Raw genomic sequence first — 20,572 nt, forward strand, 5'->3', positions numbered from 1 at the left:
TAACAAGCTCAGGTCTACCCTAGGCTACATGAGCTTCTGCCTAGGAAAGGGAAAGGGAGAGGAGAAAGGAAAGGAAAGGGGAAAGGAAAGGAAAAAGGAAAGGAAACAAATGAATAATTTCTCCCAAAATCAACGTATGTAGATTTATTTCTTGCTTTTGATTTCTTTAAACTAACTCGATCATAAACTATTTCTAGTATATTTTTTGAGAATATAGACATATATTGTTCTCATTTTTAAAATATGGAAATAAAGACTCAGAGATATGAAGCATGGGATAAACAGAATACTAGGTAAATTAATGTCTGCAACCATTCTGATGTCCTGCCATCTTAACTCCCGAATCTGTTTGCAGGACCATACTTCCGTTTCCTTGAACAAAGCGTACGCAAACTCACGGCAGCTCCAGGCTTCTTTTGTATAGACTAAACCCAATTGCTAATCTGCTTCCCCTTCTGCTGAGCTTTAAAAATAAAAACGTACTTGGCAATAAAATATATTGAAACTTGAAAGGGTGATAAGTCTCATTGGAGGGCTGGCTCATTTCTAATGCAACAGTGTAAGCTTAAACAAAGCCCTCTTTGTTGTGAACATTGCTCCTGACTTCCACAATTGTAAATAGGCATGCTCAGTAAAATGTTCATAAAAATCCTCATGCCTCAGGCAAATGGGAGCTTCTCATTTGAGTTCATTAGGAAAACAAGGAGGAGGAAGAATATATACACCATCATAATCCTATTTCTTATAGTCTTCAACGATTAACCTTTTCTTAGGAAGCCAAAATTTTCAGTGATAGAATTCAAGTACTGAGCCTGAATTTCTAGTTTTAAACTTTAAATAGATGAACATGTAAGGCTCGCCTGCTTCAAAGCTGAATGGTTCCTGTGTTACCCCTCTTGAAATCTGCCGCCAATGGGGTAACTTACCTGTTAAGAGCACCTGTGCGACGGCCGGCCGGCTTACTTCTGCACAGCTTCCTCCCTGAAAAGTGCTGTCCATTCCTCCTCAGTAGCAGTGTGACTTAGACACTTCACGGGCATCTCTGAGCACATCCTCATTTGTCAGGACAGATGGAATAGATATTCCTAGATATAGGAATCCCATATCTAGCTGCTATCATCCAAAATGTATAAAGAACTCTAAAAAGTGTGCAAAAATATGTCTCCAAGTGCGACAGAAATGATTAGCAGGTATGTAAAAAGGTACTCTGTGTGACTGTCAAGTCTCTTATAAAATAGCACCACCTACCAATTAGGGTGGCTAGTGTTAAAAAAAAATGAACAAATGACAAATGTTGGCAAGAAGGAATAAGAACTCTTGCTGGTGCCGTCTAACATGTCTGTAACCCTGTATGCAGCATTTAAGGACCACATAACAACACTCCATCTTTAAAAAAAGAATTGAAAGAAAACTCTTATTCATTGGAGTATTGACTAATACAACCACATGGAAAATAGCATTCAGGTTTCTAAAGTAATATAAAACACCACTAACCCTCTGCTGGGCACACCCGTCTCCCCCCCAAAATAAGATAAACACCCTGTGAAATTTCTACACTTCAGTGTTTTCTGCAACATTGTACATAACACACAAAGTAGAGAAACAACCAAGTAAACACACGTGGCACATTTTCTGGCCCTAAGAAACAAGATCTAATTTTTGCCACTAATGGAGAACACCACACTAAGTAAGCCACACATAGGAAGAAAACATCCCATAGCCTCACTAAGAAATTGTAATTGGGGGTAGGAAATAGGCCCAGGGACACAAAGCACAGGCATGTATGTAAAATGAATAAATCTAGAGATCAGGTAGCATCTAAGAACTATAAGTAAAAAACTGAACTATACTTAGCACTTAAGGAAATTATAAAAAACTGAACTATACTTAGCACTTAAGGAAATTATATTATAGCTGTTGCCACAAAGGTAAAAAATTATGTGTGAAGTGGTAACATGTTCATTTAGTTGACTGTAGTAAACTTTACTGTTTATAATATGCATTTTACTTAGAAAGTACACAATAAAATTTATTTTTAAAACATTCACTTACTAATCAGGGTTAGTATAAACTAAATCAGCTGTAAAATAGTAACTAAGTACTATACATGATTGCCAGTTTTGCTACATCTCTTGTAACTCAGAACACCTGTCAAGTAGGGGCAATGCATGATCTATGGAGAAGCATGCTCTACGGAGAGAGGTCCTATGAGATGGTTATTGTCAACGTACACATTATAATAGACTATAATGACATTGTAAATAACTAGATGGGGAGTTAGTGAGTCTATAAATCAACCTAAAAGGTAACCTGAGTGTCTTGAGAGATGCAAACATCAGGAGTCAGTTTGTAAGAAAATTGAAAAACCAAGGTTTGGTTACATACCTTGATATAAGTATCAAGAAATAATTTCTTTTCTTGGTTCCAAAGGCAGAAGATGAGTTTGTGTACTGGCCAAGTCGTGAAGAATCCATGAACTGTGAGGCCTTTACTGTGACCCTTATCAGCAAAGACAGGCTGTGCCTCTCTAATGAAGAACAAATTATCATCCATGACTTCATCCTAGAAGCTACACAGGTAACTTAAACCATATTCTCTCCACGGCAGCCCAACCTGGACCCTTTATTATCCTTTTAAGTAATGATAAAGTGATTTCTCTTCCTTGGAAACAGGCTCTGCTGTTTGAATAAGACTTAATTTTAAATAAATGCATTCCGGTTTTGCTTCCTTCAAATATTTGCTTTTTGTCAACTGGGTAGATGAGATGTAACAGTCTCTGGTTGAACATACATACAAGTAAGTCTTCTGGCTTAAAGATAAAACTATTATCCCATGATGAATATGGAATAATATTCAATATAGCAGAGAAAGGCTACTTGCTTTGACATTGGAAACAAGCCTTGTAATGTGTTATGAAGACGAGATTTTAATAGACACTATTTACACTATAATAATGGCCTTCTTGTGAGAAGGATTAAAGATATCAGCAGTTTAAATGGTACCTCAGCCTCTCCCTCATTCCCTTTTCTATTATAAGTCAAAGTTAGGGTAGTGGGCCATAATGTCCCTTACAGGTGTTTTGGTTTGGTTTGGTTGTTTGCCTGATTAAAAAGATCCTACTGTTCACAAGTATGGTATGTTTTAATGAGGTAGTCTTGTGTAATCTGAGCAACCCAGCACTGTTCAATTTCCTGTGATGCCTGCTTTCTAGGGAGCGGGTATCAGGCGTTTGATTATAGACATATGAATTACAGGAAGACCTGTGATTCTGTCTTGTTCATTGCAGGATGACTACGTACTAGAAGTTCGGCATTTTCAGTGTCCCAAATGGCCTAACCCAGATGCCCCCATAAGCAGTACCTTCGAACTGATCAACGTCATCAAGGAAGAGGCCTTAACACGGGACGGCCCCACCATTGTTCATGATGAGTGAGTATCTGGTCCTGTATGTTAGAGTTGGGTGCTGTTCTTACAGGACTCATGCGAAAGTGCAGAGGGAACACTGTGTTCTCTCTGCTTTAGCTACTCCATGTCACCTCTAATGTGGACATACATGTGCAAAAGGGTTGTGGTTGTGTTTTAATTGGTCAAACGTTGCTGGGCTCCAAGTGTTCCTTGAGAGTATGTTCTAGAAGGGGAAAATACTGCACTTCTGTTCTTCACCAAAAAGTTTGCAGCTCTTCCTTGGGGACAGGCACACCTTAACCTTACTATGTGTAGTCACAGAATGCTGTGCTCACCTGCTCAAGCCTATTCTATTCTGTGGCCAGTCTGTTTCCACCCAGGATGTCTGTCTGCAGCATAATCTTTTCAGATGGTTGTATGCTTTACCCAAATAATGACAGCTAGTTTCCTGGGTAACTCAGCTTCTTTCATTGAATAATTCCAGAAGTGTGGTCTGAGAACCCTGTGGGTTGTATCTCCGAGGCCTTTCCAGAGATCAAGAAAGTCAAGTTTATAAATATATGTGCATGCATATATTTATATATGTATGCTTGTATATGTACATATCATAATATATATTACAGTATATTTATGTATCGCGAGACCATCTCCCTTGTACATTCTCTGTCATGAGTATATAGAGATTTCAAGAGCTACCTGACATGTTATGAAACTGTCACTCAAGACTAGTAGAAGAAGGCATGGGTTTCTGTTGTACATTTTCTGTTTTAATTCCTAATAGCTGAAATTTCCTAAGTAAGTTAAAGTTTAGCCATGATTATAACTTGGTCTTGAGAACAAAAACGTTAGGCTGGTAAGAAATCCTGTAATAAATGCCAATTGACTGCCCTTTGCTCCAACAGCTGCAGAGACACCCACAAGTCATAACTGTTAAGAATCACAAGAAAATAATTTTATATTTACTATGTGTTTGGGAAAGTAGACATAGGATGAAAGTTGCATAGAACCTGGGTAGATTTATATTGAGTGTCAGCTAGAATCAGCCACATGACTTGTGGGATCTTGGGTAAAATGCAAATTTAGGTCTATCTGTAAAAAAACACCACGTTTCCAGGTGGCAGCTGTCAAGGCTGGAGTATAGTCAGGTTTCCCCGGAGTTAGTAAATCCACTGAGACACAGGAGACAAGTCCCTGAGACTCCAAACCAGCTTCATCCCAGCCCCCACTCCTCACTGCCTGCCTCTGATTTCTACAGCCGCCACTCCACTGAAGCTCTCTTACTCAGACTGTGCTTTAATTCATTAATTAAAATGCATTCCCGCTTTGTGCTCTGATTCACTCCCCACGCTTACATTTGATTTTGAATTTGGGGGTTTTGGGTTTGTTTGTTTGCTTGTTTGTTTGTTGTTTACATAGGTTTTGATGTGACTGATGCTGTTTGAGGCAGGACTCAGTACATAAGCCCAGGCTGGCCACCCACAGACAACATGGCAATCTTCTTGCTTTGCCCTCCCAAGTACTCGGATTACACCACGCAGGGCTATAAACTAATTTTATTTGTAATTTTTCACTACTGCGCCTCCCTGAAGGGCAGCCTTTCCTCTCCGCCCTACTGAAATCGAAATGACATTCCACCTTCTTCACAGCAACAGCACCAAAACCCTGGATGGCATTCCCCACTATGGTCCCTTTCTCATTTTTACTAAAATTAGTTTTTTTTTCATACAGTTATATTCTGATCATGATTTCTTCTCCCTCAACTTCCTAAGTTCTTTCCCACTTCCCCTGTCATCCAAAACATACCCAGTCTGTTTCTCCTTAGGGAAAAAATAGGCATCTAAGGGGAATAAAAAGAAAAGAATGTATGATAAAATAAAAACAAATTAGAATAGACCAAACAAACATACAGAAAAAAAGAGCCAAAGAAAAAGCAAGAGAAACACACACAGACACAGCCTTACACATTCATACACATAGGAATCTCATAGAAACATAAAACCAGAAGCCATAATATATACACACAAAGGAACTTTAGGGGGAAAGAAGGAAAAGAAAAATGTCCCTGACACATTTTGAGACAAAGAACCTGAAAAGCCATTTAGTTTTTTCCTGGCCACAGGGCCTATCCTTCAGAGCGGTTTGTTTCTGCAGAGATTCCCTTCAAAGACTAATTTTTCATTTGCAGAAGCCTCTTGGCACTGGCTTCTGGTTCGGGATGGAGCATGCATCTACTTCTCTCAACTCCAGGACCCCATCTGGTGTAGACCTGTGCAGGCCCCGCGCATGCTGCTGCTTCGGTCTCCGAGTTTGTGTGTACTCTTCAGGCATGGTTGTGTTTATAAGGCCTTGTTTCTGTGGTGTCTTTCATCCCTCTGACTCTTGTACTCATTTTGCTTCCTCTTCTGCAGGGTTCCCTGAGCCCTGAGGGGAGAGATTTGATGGAGACATCTGCTTTAGGGCCAAGTGTTCCAAGGTCTCCCACTCTCTGTATGGTTTGCCTGTGGCTCTCTGTGTTCCCATCTGCAGAAGGAAGCCTCTCTGATGATGGTTGAGAAAGGCACAGAATATCTTTAGGAATCATTTTATTGCTAAGTTCCTTTGATCAAATAGTAGTATTTGGTCTTCCCTAGGTCCATGGCCTAGATACTCTCAGCTTCCTGAACACCCAAGCATTGCTGGGAATGGTTACATCTATGGAGTGGACCTCAACTTAAATAAGATATTGGTTGGTTATTCCCACAAGCTTTGTGCCATTAATGCACCAGCACATCTTGCAGGCAGGTCACAATTGTAGATTGATGGGTTTGTAGCCGGGTTGGTGTTTACCTTTCTAAACCTTTGCTGGTATGCAATGCAGGGTACCTTCCAATACCAGCCAACTTCCCCAGATCTTCAAACTAGTGCTAAAGGCATAATATTTGTACCTTTTGTGGCCATAGAGAGTATGCACAGCAGACACAGGCCTTCATCTATTTTAGAATCAACACAGACAAAATACTTTGGGGGAAAAAAAGCACAAGCCAGCATTACTTTTAACTAGAGAAAGTGTGTCAAGCCAACTACTAAAACCAGTGGGTTTGTATACAACTCTTGTGTAATGTAAACTGTAAGTAAGATCAGTCCATGTGGTTCAAAATGAAACTCAGCAATTATTCAATCCCACACAGTCTATAAAGTTCTTTAAAAGAATGGCCTTCATTTTCTTCACAGAAAGGCTAGCATACACACAATATTCTACAGTAGACAGAAGACATCTCAGTACACTGCCTGCCTAGCTAGCTAGGTGCCATCTTACCTGAGGAGCTAGAGCTAATCTTTACGAAGAGCTAGGAAAATAAGGGGGGGAGGTTACTAAATTTGATGATTTTACTAGAACAAGTTAAATAAAGGTTAAATTGTTTGCTTTATGAAACCAAGTCAGTCAGATGACTTTTTGAAAATACTGTGAAAAAAAGATTGACTTTGTACAACTTAGAATCTGACAAAGGTAGGACAATGAGAAAGGACTAAACAAGAACAGTAAAACAGAGCCATCATAGCAGACATAAAATAATACATTTAGAGAGCTCATGGAAACTTTGATGAAATGATTACAAACACATTATAAGCCAGTTAACAAAAGTAGTACATAAAAATGAAAAACACTGCTATTAAAAATGAAAGCTGTGGACCGTGGAGGAATTGGGGCTGACATAGAACTAGCAGAAGCTAGACTTGGGATCTCTAATTGGTCTAAGAGGCAGTACACAAAACCCAAAGATGAACAACAGCTAAAGGTTTTAGACACAGTGAAGAATCCAGTTCCAAAAATGAACTAGCCATTAGACTTTTGAAAAGTAGCAATTGGAAAGAACTTAAATAGCTGAGCTTTACCTCATGTTGGTGCAGACACATGCACCCAGAGGGTACTGCATGAGAGACAGTCTGTGGAAATAATGGTTTATTTATATAAGTTGACCAAAAATTGAATTTCAATAAATCACTAAAAATGGGATACAAAGCCACACTCCTTTGTCACAACACATTATGTTAGAAATTGATAGTTAAATAATATATTCTAGATCCTATTAATGGAAACTAAAATTCTTATATTTAAAATTATTTATCAATAATTTGTGGCTTAAAGAGGTAATCAAGATTGAAACTGCAAAATAAAAGAAATGATCAAAGCATTAACTTTAAGAAGGACATAAATGACTCCCTTAAAGAAATACAGGAGAACACAGGAAAATAGGTAGAAGCTCTTAAAGAAGAAACACAAAAATCCCTTAAAAAATTTTAGGAAAACACAATCAAACAGGTGAAAGAATTGAATAAATCCATCCAGGATCTAAAACTGGAAATAAAAACAATAAAGAAGTCACAAAGGGAGACAACCCTGGAGATAGAAAACTCTGAAAAGAGATCAGGAGTCATAGACACAAGCATCACCCACAGAATACAAGAGATAGAAGAGAGAATCTCAGGTGCAGAAGATACCATAGAAAAACACTAACACAACAGCCAAAGAAAATACAAAATGCAAAAAAACATCCAAGAAATCTAGGACACAATGAGAAGACCAATCCTAAGAATAATAGATATAGAAGAAAGTAAAGATTCCCAACCTAAAGGGCCAATAAATATTAACAAAATTATAGAAGAAAACTTCCCTAACCTAAAGAAAGGCATGTCCATAAACATGCAAGAAGCCTCCAGAACTCCAAATAGATTGAACTAGAGAAGAAATTCCTCTCATGACATAATAGTCAAAACACCAAATACACAAAACAAAGAAAGAATATTAGAAGCTATAAGGAAAAAGAGGTCAAGTATAAAGGCAGACCTATCAGAATGACACCAGACTTCTCAGCAGGGACTATGAAAGCTACAAGATCCTGGGCAGATCTCATACAGACACTAAGAAAACACAAATTTCAGCCCAGGCTACTTTACCCAGCAAAACTCTCAATTACCATAGATGGAGAAACCAAGATATTCCATGACAAAACCAAATTTACATAATACCTCTCTAAAAATCCAGCCCTACAAAGGATATAGATGGGAGGCAACCTTTTGTTGTTTTTCTAACAACAAAACTAACATGAAGCAACAATCACTATTCCTTAATATCTCTTAACATCAATGGATTAAAAGACATAGACTAACAGACTGGCTGTAAGGCAAAGGACACTGTCAATAGGACAGAATGGCAACCAACAGACTGGGAAAAGATCTTAACCAATCCTATATCTGATAGAGGGCTAATAGCCAATATATTCAAAGAACTCAAGAAGTTAGACTGCAAAGAACCAAATAATCCTATCAAAAAATGAGGAACAGAGCTAAACAGAGAATTCTCAACTGAGGAAACTCAAATGGCTAAGAAGCACCTAAAGAAATGTTCAGCATCCTTAGTCTTCAGGGAAATGAAAATCAAAACAACCCTGAGATTCCACCTCACACCAGTCAGAATGGCTAAGATCAAAAACTCAGGTGACAACAGATGCTAGCAAGGATATGGAGAAAGAGGAACACTCCTCCATTGTTGGTGAGATTGCAAGCTGGTACAGCCACTCTGGAAAGTAGTCTGGTGGTTCCTCAGAAAATTGGACATAGTACTACCTGAGAACACAGCTACCACTCCTGGACACATACCCAGAAGATTCTCCAACATGTAATAAGGACACATGTTCTACTATGTTCATAGCAGCCATATTTATAATAGATAGAAGCTGGAAACAACCCAGATATCCCTCAATGGAGGAATGGATACAGAAAATGTGGTACATTTACACAGTGGAATACTACTCAGCTATCAAAAACAATGACTTCCTCAAATTCACAGGCAAATGGATGGATCTAGAAAATATCATCCTGAGTGAGGTAACTCAGTCAAAAAAGAACACACGCGGTATGTACTCACTGATAAGTGGATATTAGGCAAAGAGCTAGGAATACCCACGATACAACTCATGAACCACATAAAGCTCAAGAGGAAGGAAGACCAAAGAGTGGACTGAGTCCTACTTAGAAGGGGGAACAATATATCAAGGGAAGTAGAGGGTGAGAGGGACTTGGGAGGAAGGGGAGAAGAGGGGCTGAATCAGGTATGGGAGGAGATGGAGGAGATGTACAGAGAGTCAACAAATTTAACAGAGGTGTGTAGCAATGGGGGATGGGGATCTGGGAGTAGAAACCAGAAAGTCCCAGATGCCAGGAAATCAAGATCCTCCCAGGACCTCACAGGGATGACATTAGCTGAAGTATCCCTCAAAGGGGAGGGTGAACCTATAGAGACCATCTCCAGAGGTTAGACATGCCCCACCCCAGTTGAGGGATGGGTCCACACGCCCATCTCCAAAATTTTAACCCTTTCTAAAGGAAATATAGGGACAAAGAGTGGACCAGAAACTGAAGGAAAGGGCATCCAGAGACTTCCCCACCTGGGGATCCATCCCACATGCAGACACCAAACCCAGACACTGCTTGCTGACAGGAGCCTGATACAGCTGTCTCCTAAGAGTCTCTGCCATATCCTGACCAATAGAGATGCGGATGCTGGCAGCCAACGATCAGAATGAGCACAGGGACCCCAATGGAGGAGTTAGGGGAAGGATTGAAGGGGTCTTATCTGGCATCAGTGGGAGGGGAGGCCCTTGGTCCTGTAAAGGCTTGATGCCCCAGTGTAGAGGAGGAATGCTGGGGCTATGAGGTGGGAGCGGGTGAGTGGGTAGGGGAGCACTCTCCTAGAAGCAGGGTAAGGGAGGATGGGATAGGGGTTTGCAGAGGGGAAATCAGGAAAGGGGATAACGCTTGAAATGTAAACACATAAAGTATCCAATTAGAAAAAGGAATATGGAGCCAGTCACTTTGATATCTTTGATATCAAGTGAAGACAACAGCAGGATAGTTTCATTGGGAAGATTACCTCAGTGTGTGTGTGTGGTTATCTAGAAGAGAGTGATCACCAGGAAGTAAGGGGGGGAGCCAGCGCTCCAAGGGCCTGGGCCCCAAAGCTCTCCATGAACAACACTGAAACAGTAACAGTGATAGTGAGGTTAGGGAGCATGGACAACTTAAGCAGAGAAGGCTAGCACCGGAATTGCAGTGTACAGGCTAGTCCTATATATTTTAAAAACCAGGAGTGAAATACTGTCCAATAAAATCTAGAATATAAAGTTGCATAGTATGAGAAAATGCACTTTATCCTAGCAATCATATAACTAGTACCAAAATGTATGAACTCAAGACATTTTCAAAGAGACTTTTTTTAAAAAAAAATCAATAGATTGATAAAAAATCAGTAGAAAACCTCCATAATAAATAATGGAATAAGCTAGCATCCATTCATACCCCACCAGTGCCCTCTGCAAGCAAAACAAGGAAAATAAGCCACCATTCTTAACCAGATATTGTTTACTAGAGATCTGTTTATTCAGATCTCTGGTAGCTTGACCATAAAAAGCATGCCTGCTTCCAGTGCTGGCATATTAATCAATTCAGGGTCTAACTGAGGTAGCAAACACAAAACTAAGGATAAAACATAAAGAGGCAATGCTCACATCATATGCCCACTGCCCAGGGAACCTACAGATGACTAGAGTTTCAAGAGTTGTGCCGTGTGCCTGTATACCAGTTCACCAAGTCAGCATCAGTTGCTTCTCTATACATCAACTGAAGGCAGAGAGTGCCACAAGAAGCGGCCATTTGGAGAAGCAGCAGAGCTCTGTGAACTTAGGAATTAATCAAAAATACAGTGTGTGGGGATCTAAAAGAAACACCAAATCCAGAAGACCTGAATAAGTGAAGAAAAGGCATGGTGTTGTGAAAAGGGAAACTGAAAAGCTGGAAAGACAGGCCTTTCCTCCAACTCCTCTGCATATTCATGCAAAGTCGTAAACATCCTAACATCTTCTGTTCCTTGATAGTCTGATTCCAAAATCCTTATAAAATGGGATAGTATTAAGTAGAGGTTTATAGGTGTTCTGAGAAGAATATGAAATGAAAATGTGCAGTGTATGGGTTTGGGGCTATAGCAACAGTACATGTTTATAACCTGTTCTTGAAACATGACAAACGTGGATTAGAAGGTATAAAAGAAAATCTTTAAAATCACTGTGCTACAGACAGCATTCTCAAAAGCAATCTCCTTTCCCCAAATCAAAGGTAACCTTTATTTACATTTAAACTGCACAGTATTCCAGGGAAACAAAAATGATCATAAACAATGTTTATAAAAGCTGGAGAAGAGGAGAAACTCTTGAAACATGTACTAGGAACACTATAAAGTCATTCATAAAACCATGTGGAAGCAACATACCTAACATGTTACCCAAAGCTTATTAGTGCAAGAAGCTCAGAAAAGTAAATACAGATGGTCAAAAAAAAACCATATTAAGACCTTTCTTCACACTCAGGGAAATCACCCATCAGCTTCACAAAGGCTTTTACATTTTAAAATGAAGAGAAATTAGTATCTTGACCAGGTAGCAATCAATTTGAAGGAGGGCTACCTTTGAAACTTAAAAATATAATGTGAAATAAGTTTTACAAGTTCTGACTTGTTTTGGGTAACATACATAAGCTCTTAGAAACTCACCACTTGGCTACCCTGTCGTACATCACAGTGTGGGTGTGGCCACCTCTTGCATGCTGTAGTGGGACTCTACTGCTTTAACTGGCTATGAATGATGTCAGAGTAGCCTGCTGAAACCAGCATTACCACAAACAGAGGTGCTGCTACACCAGGATGCTTCTGTGTTATGTCATCACTGGCAATAGGAATTCCCAGCTGCATTGTAACCTTACAGGAACATCCTAAGTGTAGCCTGTGGTTAGCCAAAACATCATTCATTATACAGTGAGATGTTTTTAAAGTACAGTTTATCTGCCTGATGGTTGGAGAGAAGCCTCTGCTGTCAAAGGCTAGGGTCACAACAGAATGGACATTTTGTATGTTTAAGAATGTTGGGAAATGAGGGCCCTGTAGCACTTTCTATTTATCTGATAGGAAATAAATAGTCAAGATACTCATATTGGGTTGGCTTTTTCCCCCACCTATTGTATTACCCATGTGTATTACAATACCTGTCTAATACTGCTACCTGCTCATAATCTTCCCAGGTAGGTTCTTACCCAATACCAAAGCTGTAATCTTTCCAAGTCTGTTTTTGAACCTTTTGTTTCTGAGTAGGTATCAAGCTGAGTTTCTATTGGAGCAGTTTGGCAGATTTTATATTCAAAAACAATGTATTTTTTAATGAACTATACTTTTTTATTACTTGTAATTTTTACAGTCTAGTTGTTACCTGCCACCCTGGTCTGCCTTCCCACAATTCCTCATCCCATTCCTCCTCACCCCTGTCTCCAAGAGGATATCCCCACCCCCCCACACCCTATGCTGGGCCTCCCCACTCCCCGGGGCCTCAAGTCTCTCAAAGGTTAGGTGCATCTTCTCCCACAGAGGCCAGACCAAGCAGTCCTCTGCTGTATATGTGTTGGGGGCCTCCTATCAGTTAGTGTATGTTGCTTGGTTGGTGGCTTAGTGTCTAAGAGATCCCAGGGGCCCTGGTTAGTTGAGACTGCAGGTCTTCCTATAGGGTCACCCTCCTCCTCAGCTTCTTCCAGCCTTTCCCCTATATGTAAGCTTCTAAATACATCCCCCTGTCTAACTTTTAATTTCTTCTGTCTTCTGTAATAGACACCAATGCAGCCCACCTAGTTCCTAAGGACGGACAAGGTGGTAGTTTCCTTCTGCTACATGCACCCCACTGATAGACTGGAATCACCCCTTTCCTTTCTCTTCCCCAGGTATGGAGCAGTTTCTGCAGGAATGCTGTGTGCCCTTACCACCTTGTCTCAGCAGCTGGAGAATGAAAATGCTGTGGATGTGTTCCAGGTGGCAAAAATGATCAATCTTATGAGACCTGGAGTATTCACAGACATTGTAAGTAGTCGGCATATACATCACACCTTTACAGCATCAGATAAGGCTCCGATTTGTACTCTAGACCTGGGGCTCTTAACTAGGGTGTGTCCAGCAGGAGACATCTGGAAGTATCTGGAGACTTACTGGGTTTCACAACTGGACATCTCTGGCATTTAGTATAAAGGCCAAGGCTACTGATAAACACCCTACCATTCACAGACAGCCCTTGCCAACACAGAATTGTCTATCCCAAAATACCAGTAATGTAGTTAAAGGGGTGGGGGGAAGAAACAACCTCTGCTTAATAGTAGTGTGTTGTCCAGTTGCAAAATAAGTATATTCCATTTTCTTAGGGAACAAATGCCATGCTAACTGACCAGCAGGACATGAAGATAGTATAGAGCTCAGTGATTAAGGATTCAAGTGGTTGCTTTTAAAGTTTCTTATAATTGCTGCTCTTCTCGTCTCTTCGGGAGTGTGTTTTAGAAGTATATTTTGAGTAGTCTTTCCATCTTAGATACAATGCCTAACCTACTCTTTCCCCTTGTCTTCCAGGAACAATACCAGTTTGTCTACAAAGCAATGCTCAGTTTGGTCAGCACTAAAGAAAATGGAAATGGTCCCATGACAGGGGACAAAAACGGTGCTGTGCTAACTGCAGAGGAATCAGACCCTGCAGAGAGCATGGAATCTCTGGTGTGACTGGACCCCTGGAAGGGCACTTCATTTGTAAACTTCTGAGACTTGTAAAGACAGAACTTTTTTGAGGCCTTTTTTGCCAGACTCTAGGTTATACAATAACCCAGTTACTTTTTTACACTGATAAAAGTTTTGATATTTATTTTTTGCCATTTTCTGTCTTAATGGTATCCTACTGAGCATTTGCGCCTGTTCTTCATTTCACACAGTGAAACGCAACTTTACCTAGTTTGCACTATATGATCAGTGTTACTGCCTATAATCTAATACTACAGAAACTCTGATGTGACATTCCATGACCACATACATGCTATTTTTTAGTTCCGTGCAGTGAAGGTATTTGTTATGACAGTGAATCTCAGTTTTTATTATTATTCTAAAGCAGCTGCAGTTCCCTAGCAGGCAACACTGTACTTTCCTCAGTCCCCGCTGTTTTTGGAGCACTGTTCAATACTGTATGCCTTCTATTTTAAGGGAGTGGATGGGCACTGCTTCCTTTTGCAGGACAGCAGGTTCCTGAGCCCTAGAAGCCTGTTGGCATCAGTTCTATTTGTAACAGCTGGGGGATCCACTAAGAAGTTAGGAGGGCTTAAGAGTTACTTCATGTGAACATCTCTTATAAGTTACCAAGTTATATTCACAGTTGAAATGTGTCAAAATAAAGAATCATTCTGTATTACAGATTTCACAGTAGCTATGTGGACAGTGTGTGTTATTTCCATTTTGACTCTCTGAAGTAGCTACACCCTAAAATCAGTGCTGTCTTTAACAATGGGAAGATGGCCCTATTTTACACAATTTACTTGTTGCACTCTTTAGTTAATCCCACTATAGGTTTTTAGTAAATAGTACCATAATAGCTACAACCACAAAATAGGTATTGACATTTAAATGTAGTCTTTAAAAAGTCCCTACTAACTACTCCTATATCAATCTAATAAACACTACCTATAGACAACGTTCTCTTCTTTTTTTGCCAAATTTTCATAATAAATCTCTTAATTTCATCCATACTCTAATTAAGATTGACTTGGAAATATCTTTGGGACTCAGTTCCTATAGGTGAATCAGTCTAACTTTGAGAAAGAAATAGTAATTTTAAAGAGAAAACCCAGTTCTTGAATGAAAGATGGCATCTCCATTTTAGACCGGGTTAAGACAAGAGATAGGGATACTCACAAGCAAATGTACACATGCAAAGACTGCAAGAGTCCTTGGAGCCTCTGGAGCTGCCTTCAGCACACAGTACATATGGGCAAACTGGAAGCATCATTAAGAAATTCTATTTGAGTTTGTTTAAAACAAAACAAAAACCACTAAGCTATTAATCAGGATCTGTATCTTCCTTTTCCTGTTTCTTTTTGAAAGTCAACTTCTGGCAGAATTGAAATCATCCCCCAACATTGGTTTCCTCTTTATGCCGGAAAGCTTTATGAGGAGGAGGACAGCATCTCACTGTGATTGAGGCTTTAGTGTTCTTGAGTTGTGTGCTAAAGAGCCAGAGCTGCTAAGGAGGAGGTCACAGGCGAAGTCCAAGAGTTTCATTGCATGGGCCAGGCCAGTAGCTCATGCAGATAGTGTGTGCACACTGACCTACGAGAACACACAGAGAACTGGGAGGCTGGCTTTCAAAACTGGTGAGCAGCTCAGCTGAGTCCACTAAAGTGTCTGTGTTAGATGGATTTACCAACCCCCCGGCCCCACCGGGGGGTCACCTCTGCACAATACAAAGGATGGACTATAAAAAACACAACTCTTAGAAGCTGAGGGAAATAAGGAAGAAAAAGGTTTCAGATTGTGGTAAGAGCTTCCTCATCAACCGAGATTCTTTTTGCTGTGCACAGATCTGATACTAGCTAAGTTTTCAGTTAGATGCTCCGTGGTTCTGCCATTCAGAATTAACATTCTAGTTGGAGTTCACAGTCTCTCAATTGGCTCTTAGTAAAAGTAACATTTTCTAGAAGACAAATGGCAAGTATTACTTTCTGTGCTGTCTACACAGGATTCAATTCATGGAATTGCATACTCTCTACAGTTCTGGGGCTCTCATACACAAGTGAGAGAACAATGGGAGAAAGAAGTAGAGCAGAAATCCAGTCAAGGCAGGTGTGAAAAGCTTCTTGTGGGCAGTCTACGTGTGTACCGTGGGCTTGAGCCACAGCCTGCGGAGGCCAGCCTACTGACTATGCGCAGTTGCTATGTGCCCATTTTGCCAAAGTGGTCCACACACCCTTTACTGAGGATGATAGTTACCTTCAGCTGTCCTCAGTCATGTTCACCACGGCATGTATCTTCACTACTCTCTGCTATTGGCAAAAATATGTTTCCATCTTTCCGGAGGCAAAGAGTTCCAAAGATGTTGTTTTCTTTGAGACATCAGCACATGGCTTAAGTGCATAATGAGGTTAGTACTACTTACAGCCAGGGGGGAGGGTAGAACCATAGCTGAAGCTAATGCGAAAGTCCATGAGATGTGTTGTATGAATTTACCTCTAGGGAAATGAAATATACAAACCAAACAGAGCTGAATTATAATAATTTGACCAGGTGGAAGTGCTGGACATCAGAGATGTATTAGAGACACCCAAAAAAGTTTTTTTGTACCTTAAACCATAATATCATCATTGATGTTTCTTGTATATACATATATATACAATTTTATGTATATATATGTATATATATACATAAAATTATATTAGCTTCTAAGTTACAAGAACAAGTACAGTTTAGTTTGCTGACTCTCCTAAACTGTATATGAGCATTGAGAGCCCATGTTGAAGAGAAGAGTCCAGCAAAGTCAAAGAAAAAAGAGAGAAAGATAGTGTTCAAGGTGAAAAAAGGGTCTGGTGTTGAAGGTCTGGTGTTGGTAGCTTTCCCCCAGAGCCAGTGAAGCCAGTGAGTAATGATAATTGTTTTGTAATGACACAGCACAACTGCCTTCTCATGACCTTTTCATAAATGCATATATACTATGTTTAAAATTAAATATAGATACCACTTGACCAAAGATACACATTACTAATTCTAAGCAAAAAAAAAATATAAAAAAAACCCAAACTCATCATAATTTAAGAAGAAGTAATCAAAATGTAGTTCTGTTAAAGCTTTTGCAGTTATGCTGGAGAATGCCTTCTCAACCCCAGTGTTCTAAAGTTTCTGTTCAGATGGTGCCAGTACATTTCTCTATGAAGGGAATGCCTGCTTTGTCCCTCCACAGCAGCTGTGATTCATGTAATCCTTTGTACTTCCCCTTAGTCCACACTTAACACACAGCATTGGCTTTATTTATCTCTAGAAAGAAGGCATGGTTAACAAAAATGATTAATAAAAGAAATTATAATGACATTTGGCCTCTACTTTTGTCTTAGCTGTTAAAATGTTTTTAGTATTTTTGTTAAATATTTGCAAAGGGAAGCATTTTCTACAGAGGATAATTAATTTCAAGAAAAATATCTTGAGTTTTAAAGAATAAACATCTCCAGGAAAGGAGACAGTCAATTTTATAAAATGTCGTAACTCTCCAACATTTGGGGTAGTGACTCCTTTTTTGTTAGGACATTTGAAACTAGCAAGCATCTGTTGTTTCTAAAGAACCCCACCTCATGTCAACTCCAGTTTCTTTAACTTCATTTTGAAACAGCTAAAAACATTTAACCTGTAAATATTTTGTTGCTCGAGTAAGCATCTTCTGGGAGCTTTGTATCTATGGTATATAATCATAGAATTTTATATTTTCATATAAAGCTAATTTTTTTCTAGTTTCAACTATGTCATAGTTCTTTTTGTTGTTGGTTTTCCTCCCCTGTGGTGGATATGTGAACTTCTGTGTATTGAAGTAGTGAGAACCATCTTTGCATTCCAAAAGAATCCATGTGTTCTTCCTTTGAGGTAGTGATTGTGCAAAGTCAGGCATTCTTTTTGATTCCATTGACAAATTAGTGCAATAGCAATTAGACATGACTAGTCACTGAATACATGTGTCACATTGACCCATTTTGGAAAAAGTGATTTTTTTTTTAAAGATTTGTTCCGTGGGGGGAGGGGTTTTATAAACTGAAATTTTTTCCCTTTTTTCCTTCTGTTTAAAACTATATCAAATCATTCTATTATAGTGTTATTTAATATGTAAATTGTATTGCTATACATAAAATAAAGTATGGTTTTTGATGTACTTGATAGTATCGAGCATTTCTATGAAATGAGATTCTCCTACCCCTTATAGGTCACATTAACAGTCAGTAGCACTCTATCGCGATGTTAACTGTAGTAAATGAAAGTTAGTAATCATTTATTTATCAATGGACATGCACGTGTCATGCTGGTTTGTTGATATTCTTCCTCCTTCTATGAGTAAGCCAGACAAAGTCCCACAGGTGACTCTCCCTCCAATTCCTCAGCCACAGTGGGAGAAACTTTTCCCTCTTAACCTACTGTCTAGGATGAAGGGTGGCTTACTGACAGCAAAACATTTGCAGAATCATGAAGTAGATGTAGGATCAGAACAAGTGGTTTTGTGTGTGTGTATGTGTCACTGTAAGAATGCATCTCTTTCTCAAATTTTACTCTTGGTGACTCTAGTGTTCTGTATCAGAGGATCATAAATTAATAGTCTATATAGATCCTGGTCAGGCAACAGGCATGTTTTAGTTGGCCTCTAATTTTTATAACCTCATATTAGTTACCTACATTTAAAAATAAGACTCTCAGGATTCAAAGAGAGGGACCTTAGATGAAATGCCCTACAGTGGGGAGAAGGAAATTGTAGAGCCCACCTCCAGCAGGAAGACAGGGCATTGAGTGAGGGTTGCCATCCCACAGTCAGAACTCTGACCATAATTGTTCATGTCTGAAAGAGGGATGGAAATAGAGGAGCCTGAGGAAAAGAAGGTCCAGCGACAGGCCCAAAGTGGGACCCAGCTCAAGGGTAGGGCCCCAAGACCTGACACTATTACTGAGGCTGTGGAGTGCTCACAAAAAGGACTCTATCATGACTGCTCTCCGAAAGACCCAAAAAGCAGCTGAAAGAGTCAGATGCAGATATTTGTACCCAAACAATGGACAGAAGCTGCTGACCCCTGTGTTGAATTAGGGGAATGCTAGAAGAAGCTGAGGAGGAGGGCAACCCTGTAGGAGGACCAGAAGTCTCAATTAACCTGGACCCCTGAGATCTCTCAGACATTGTACCACCAACCAGGCAACATACACCAGCTGATATGAGGCCCCCAACACATATACAGAAGAGAACTGCTGTGTCTGGGTTTAGTCAGAGAAGATTCACCTAACTCCCAAGAGACTAGAGGGCCCAGGGAATTTAGAGGTCTGGTGGGGTTGGGGGGAGGTCTCCTTGTGGAGACAGTGAGGCAAGGAGGAGGTATGGGATGTGGATCAGTCAGGGTGGACCTGGAGGGGAATAAAATCTGGAGTTTAAAATAAATAAATAAATAAATAAATAAATAAATAAATAAATAAATAAATAAATAAATAAATAAATAAAAGATTAAAAAATATATAAACTTTCTGCATTCAGATTCCAAATTCCTTTTGAAAACTGTGGGTTGTGGTATGCTAACAGTCTCCTATAGCAATAATGTCTGATCACCACCATTTAACTAACCCTTCTAGAGCCAGTGAGCAGTGTCTCTGAAATTCGCACTTAGGATCCCAGGGCCATTTTCCCCTCAGGTTGGCAAGCCAACAAGCAAGAGCAGCAGGAGAATCATTTATATTGACCTCCCTGTCACCTGCATTCTGCCAGAGCACAGGACCTTTCCACAGTCTTGACTCTTTTAGAATCAACCAAGATGACACTATAAACTGAGACATTATGACCAGATATAGTAAAATCAACTGTTCAACTCCATGACTTTGCTTATACAGAATATATAGACAAAGAAGTTTCATTTCTTCTTTTAAGGAGAATTCTTTCTGTTAGGGAGAATAAGGGAGGGGACACCACACTAAAACACCTTTTTACATGCCAAATGTGAAACTTCAGTGAGATTTAGGAACAAGTCACTGATGGCCACATGCTGGTTGAAAGATGGGACTAAAGACAAAGAGTCAAGTTGTGTGTCATGGATGATAATCCTAGTCTTGGGATGAAGAGAGAGGAGGCTCCAGAGTTCCAGGTCATCCTTAGCTACCTAGTGAATTCTAGTTCAGCACGAGTTATATACACCCTTCCTCAAAGCCATAGACACCAAGACCAATGGATGAAACACTAGCTTTACTTTTATATGTCCTATGTTAAAGGTGAAAACCAACAAGTTAAAAACAGCTTTTGTGGTTATGAGTAAGGAGTTGGCAAGGAGTACAGTCAGACTGCATTTTATTTCACATGCTGCTTAAAAGCTGAGAAAGAAGAAGTTAACATTACCTGATACGGCCTTGCAAGGTAATTATTTTCCCTCCCCACACCAGCATCTGCAAAGTGTGAGATTAGACTTCATGCAACACTCTAGTCACCTTTCCAAGTTTGTTTTAAACTGTAGATATCATCACCATTGTGTTAAGGGTCCATCTCACAAGCAGCTGCTGAAATGCAGCCTAACCCTGATC

The 20,572-nt window shown here is 39.8% G+C and overlaps 1 protein-coding gene across 2 annotated transcripts in view; it reads left to right on the plus strand.

Annotated features, from left to right (window-relative positions):
* Ptprg (protein tyrosine phosphatase receptor type G) overlaps nucleotides 1–17,359 on the plus strand; it is a 680,693-nt gene extending 663,334 nt beyond the window's left edge. For both annotated transcript variants that reach the window (XM_052190336.1, XM_052190337.1), the window contains 4 exons: nucleotides 2,431–2,577; nucleotides 3,287–3,429; nucleotides 13,198–13,333; nucleotides 13,871–17,359. In XM_052190336.1, the coding sequence (XP_052046296.1) occupies nucleotides 2,431–2,577; nucleotides 3,287–3,429; nucleotides 13,198–13,333; nucleotides 13,871–14,017 (573 nt within the window). In that variant the 3' untranslated portion in view covers nucleotides 14,018–17,359. The remainder of the gene's footprint in view (nucleotides 1–2,430; nucleotides 2,578–3,286; nucleotides 3,430–13,197; nucleotides 13,334–13,870) is intronic.
* The last annotated feature ends 3,213 nt before the right edge of the window (nucleotides 17,360–20,572 follow it).

Source organism: Apodemus sylvaticus, chromosome 8 (genome assembly GCF_947179515.1).
Source record: "Apodemus sylvaticus chromosome 8, mApoSyl1.1, whole genome shotgun sequence".
Classification (NCBI taxonomy): Eukaryota; Metazoa; Chordata; class Mammalia; order Rodentia; family Muridae; genus Apodemus; species Apodemus sylvaticus.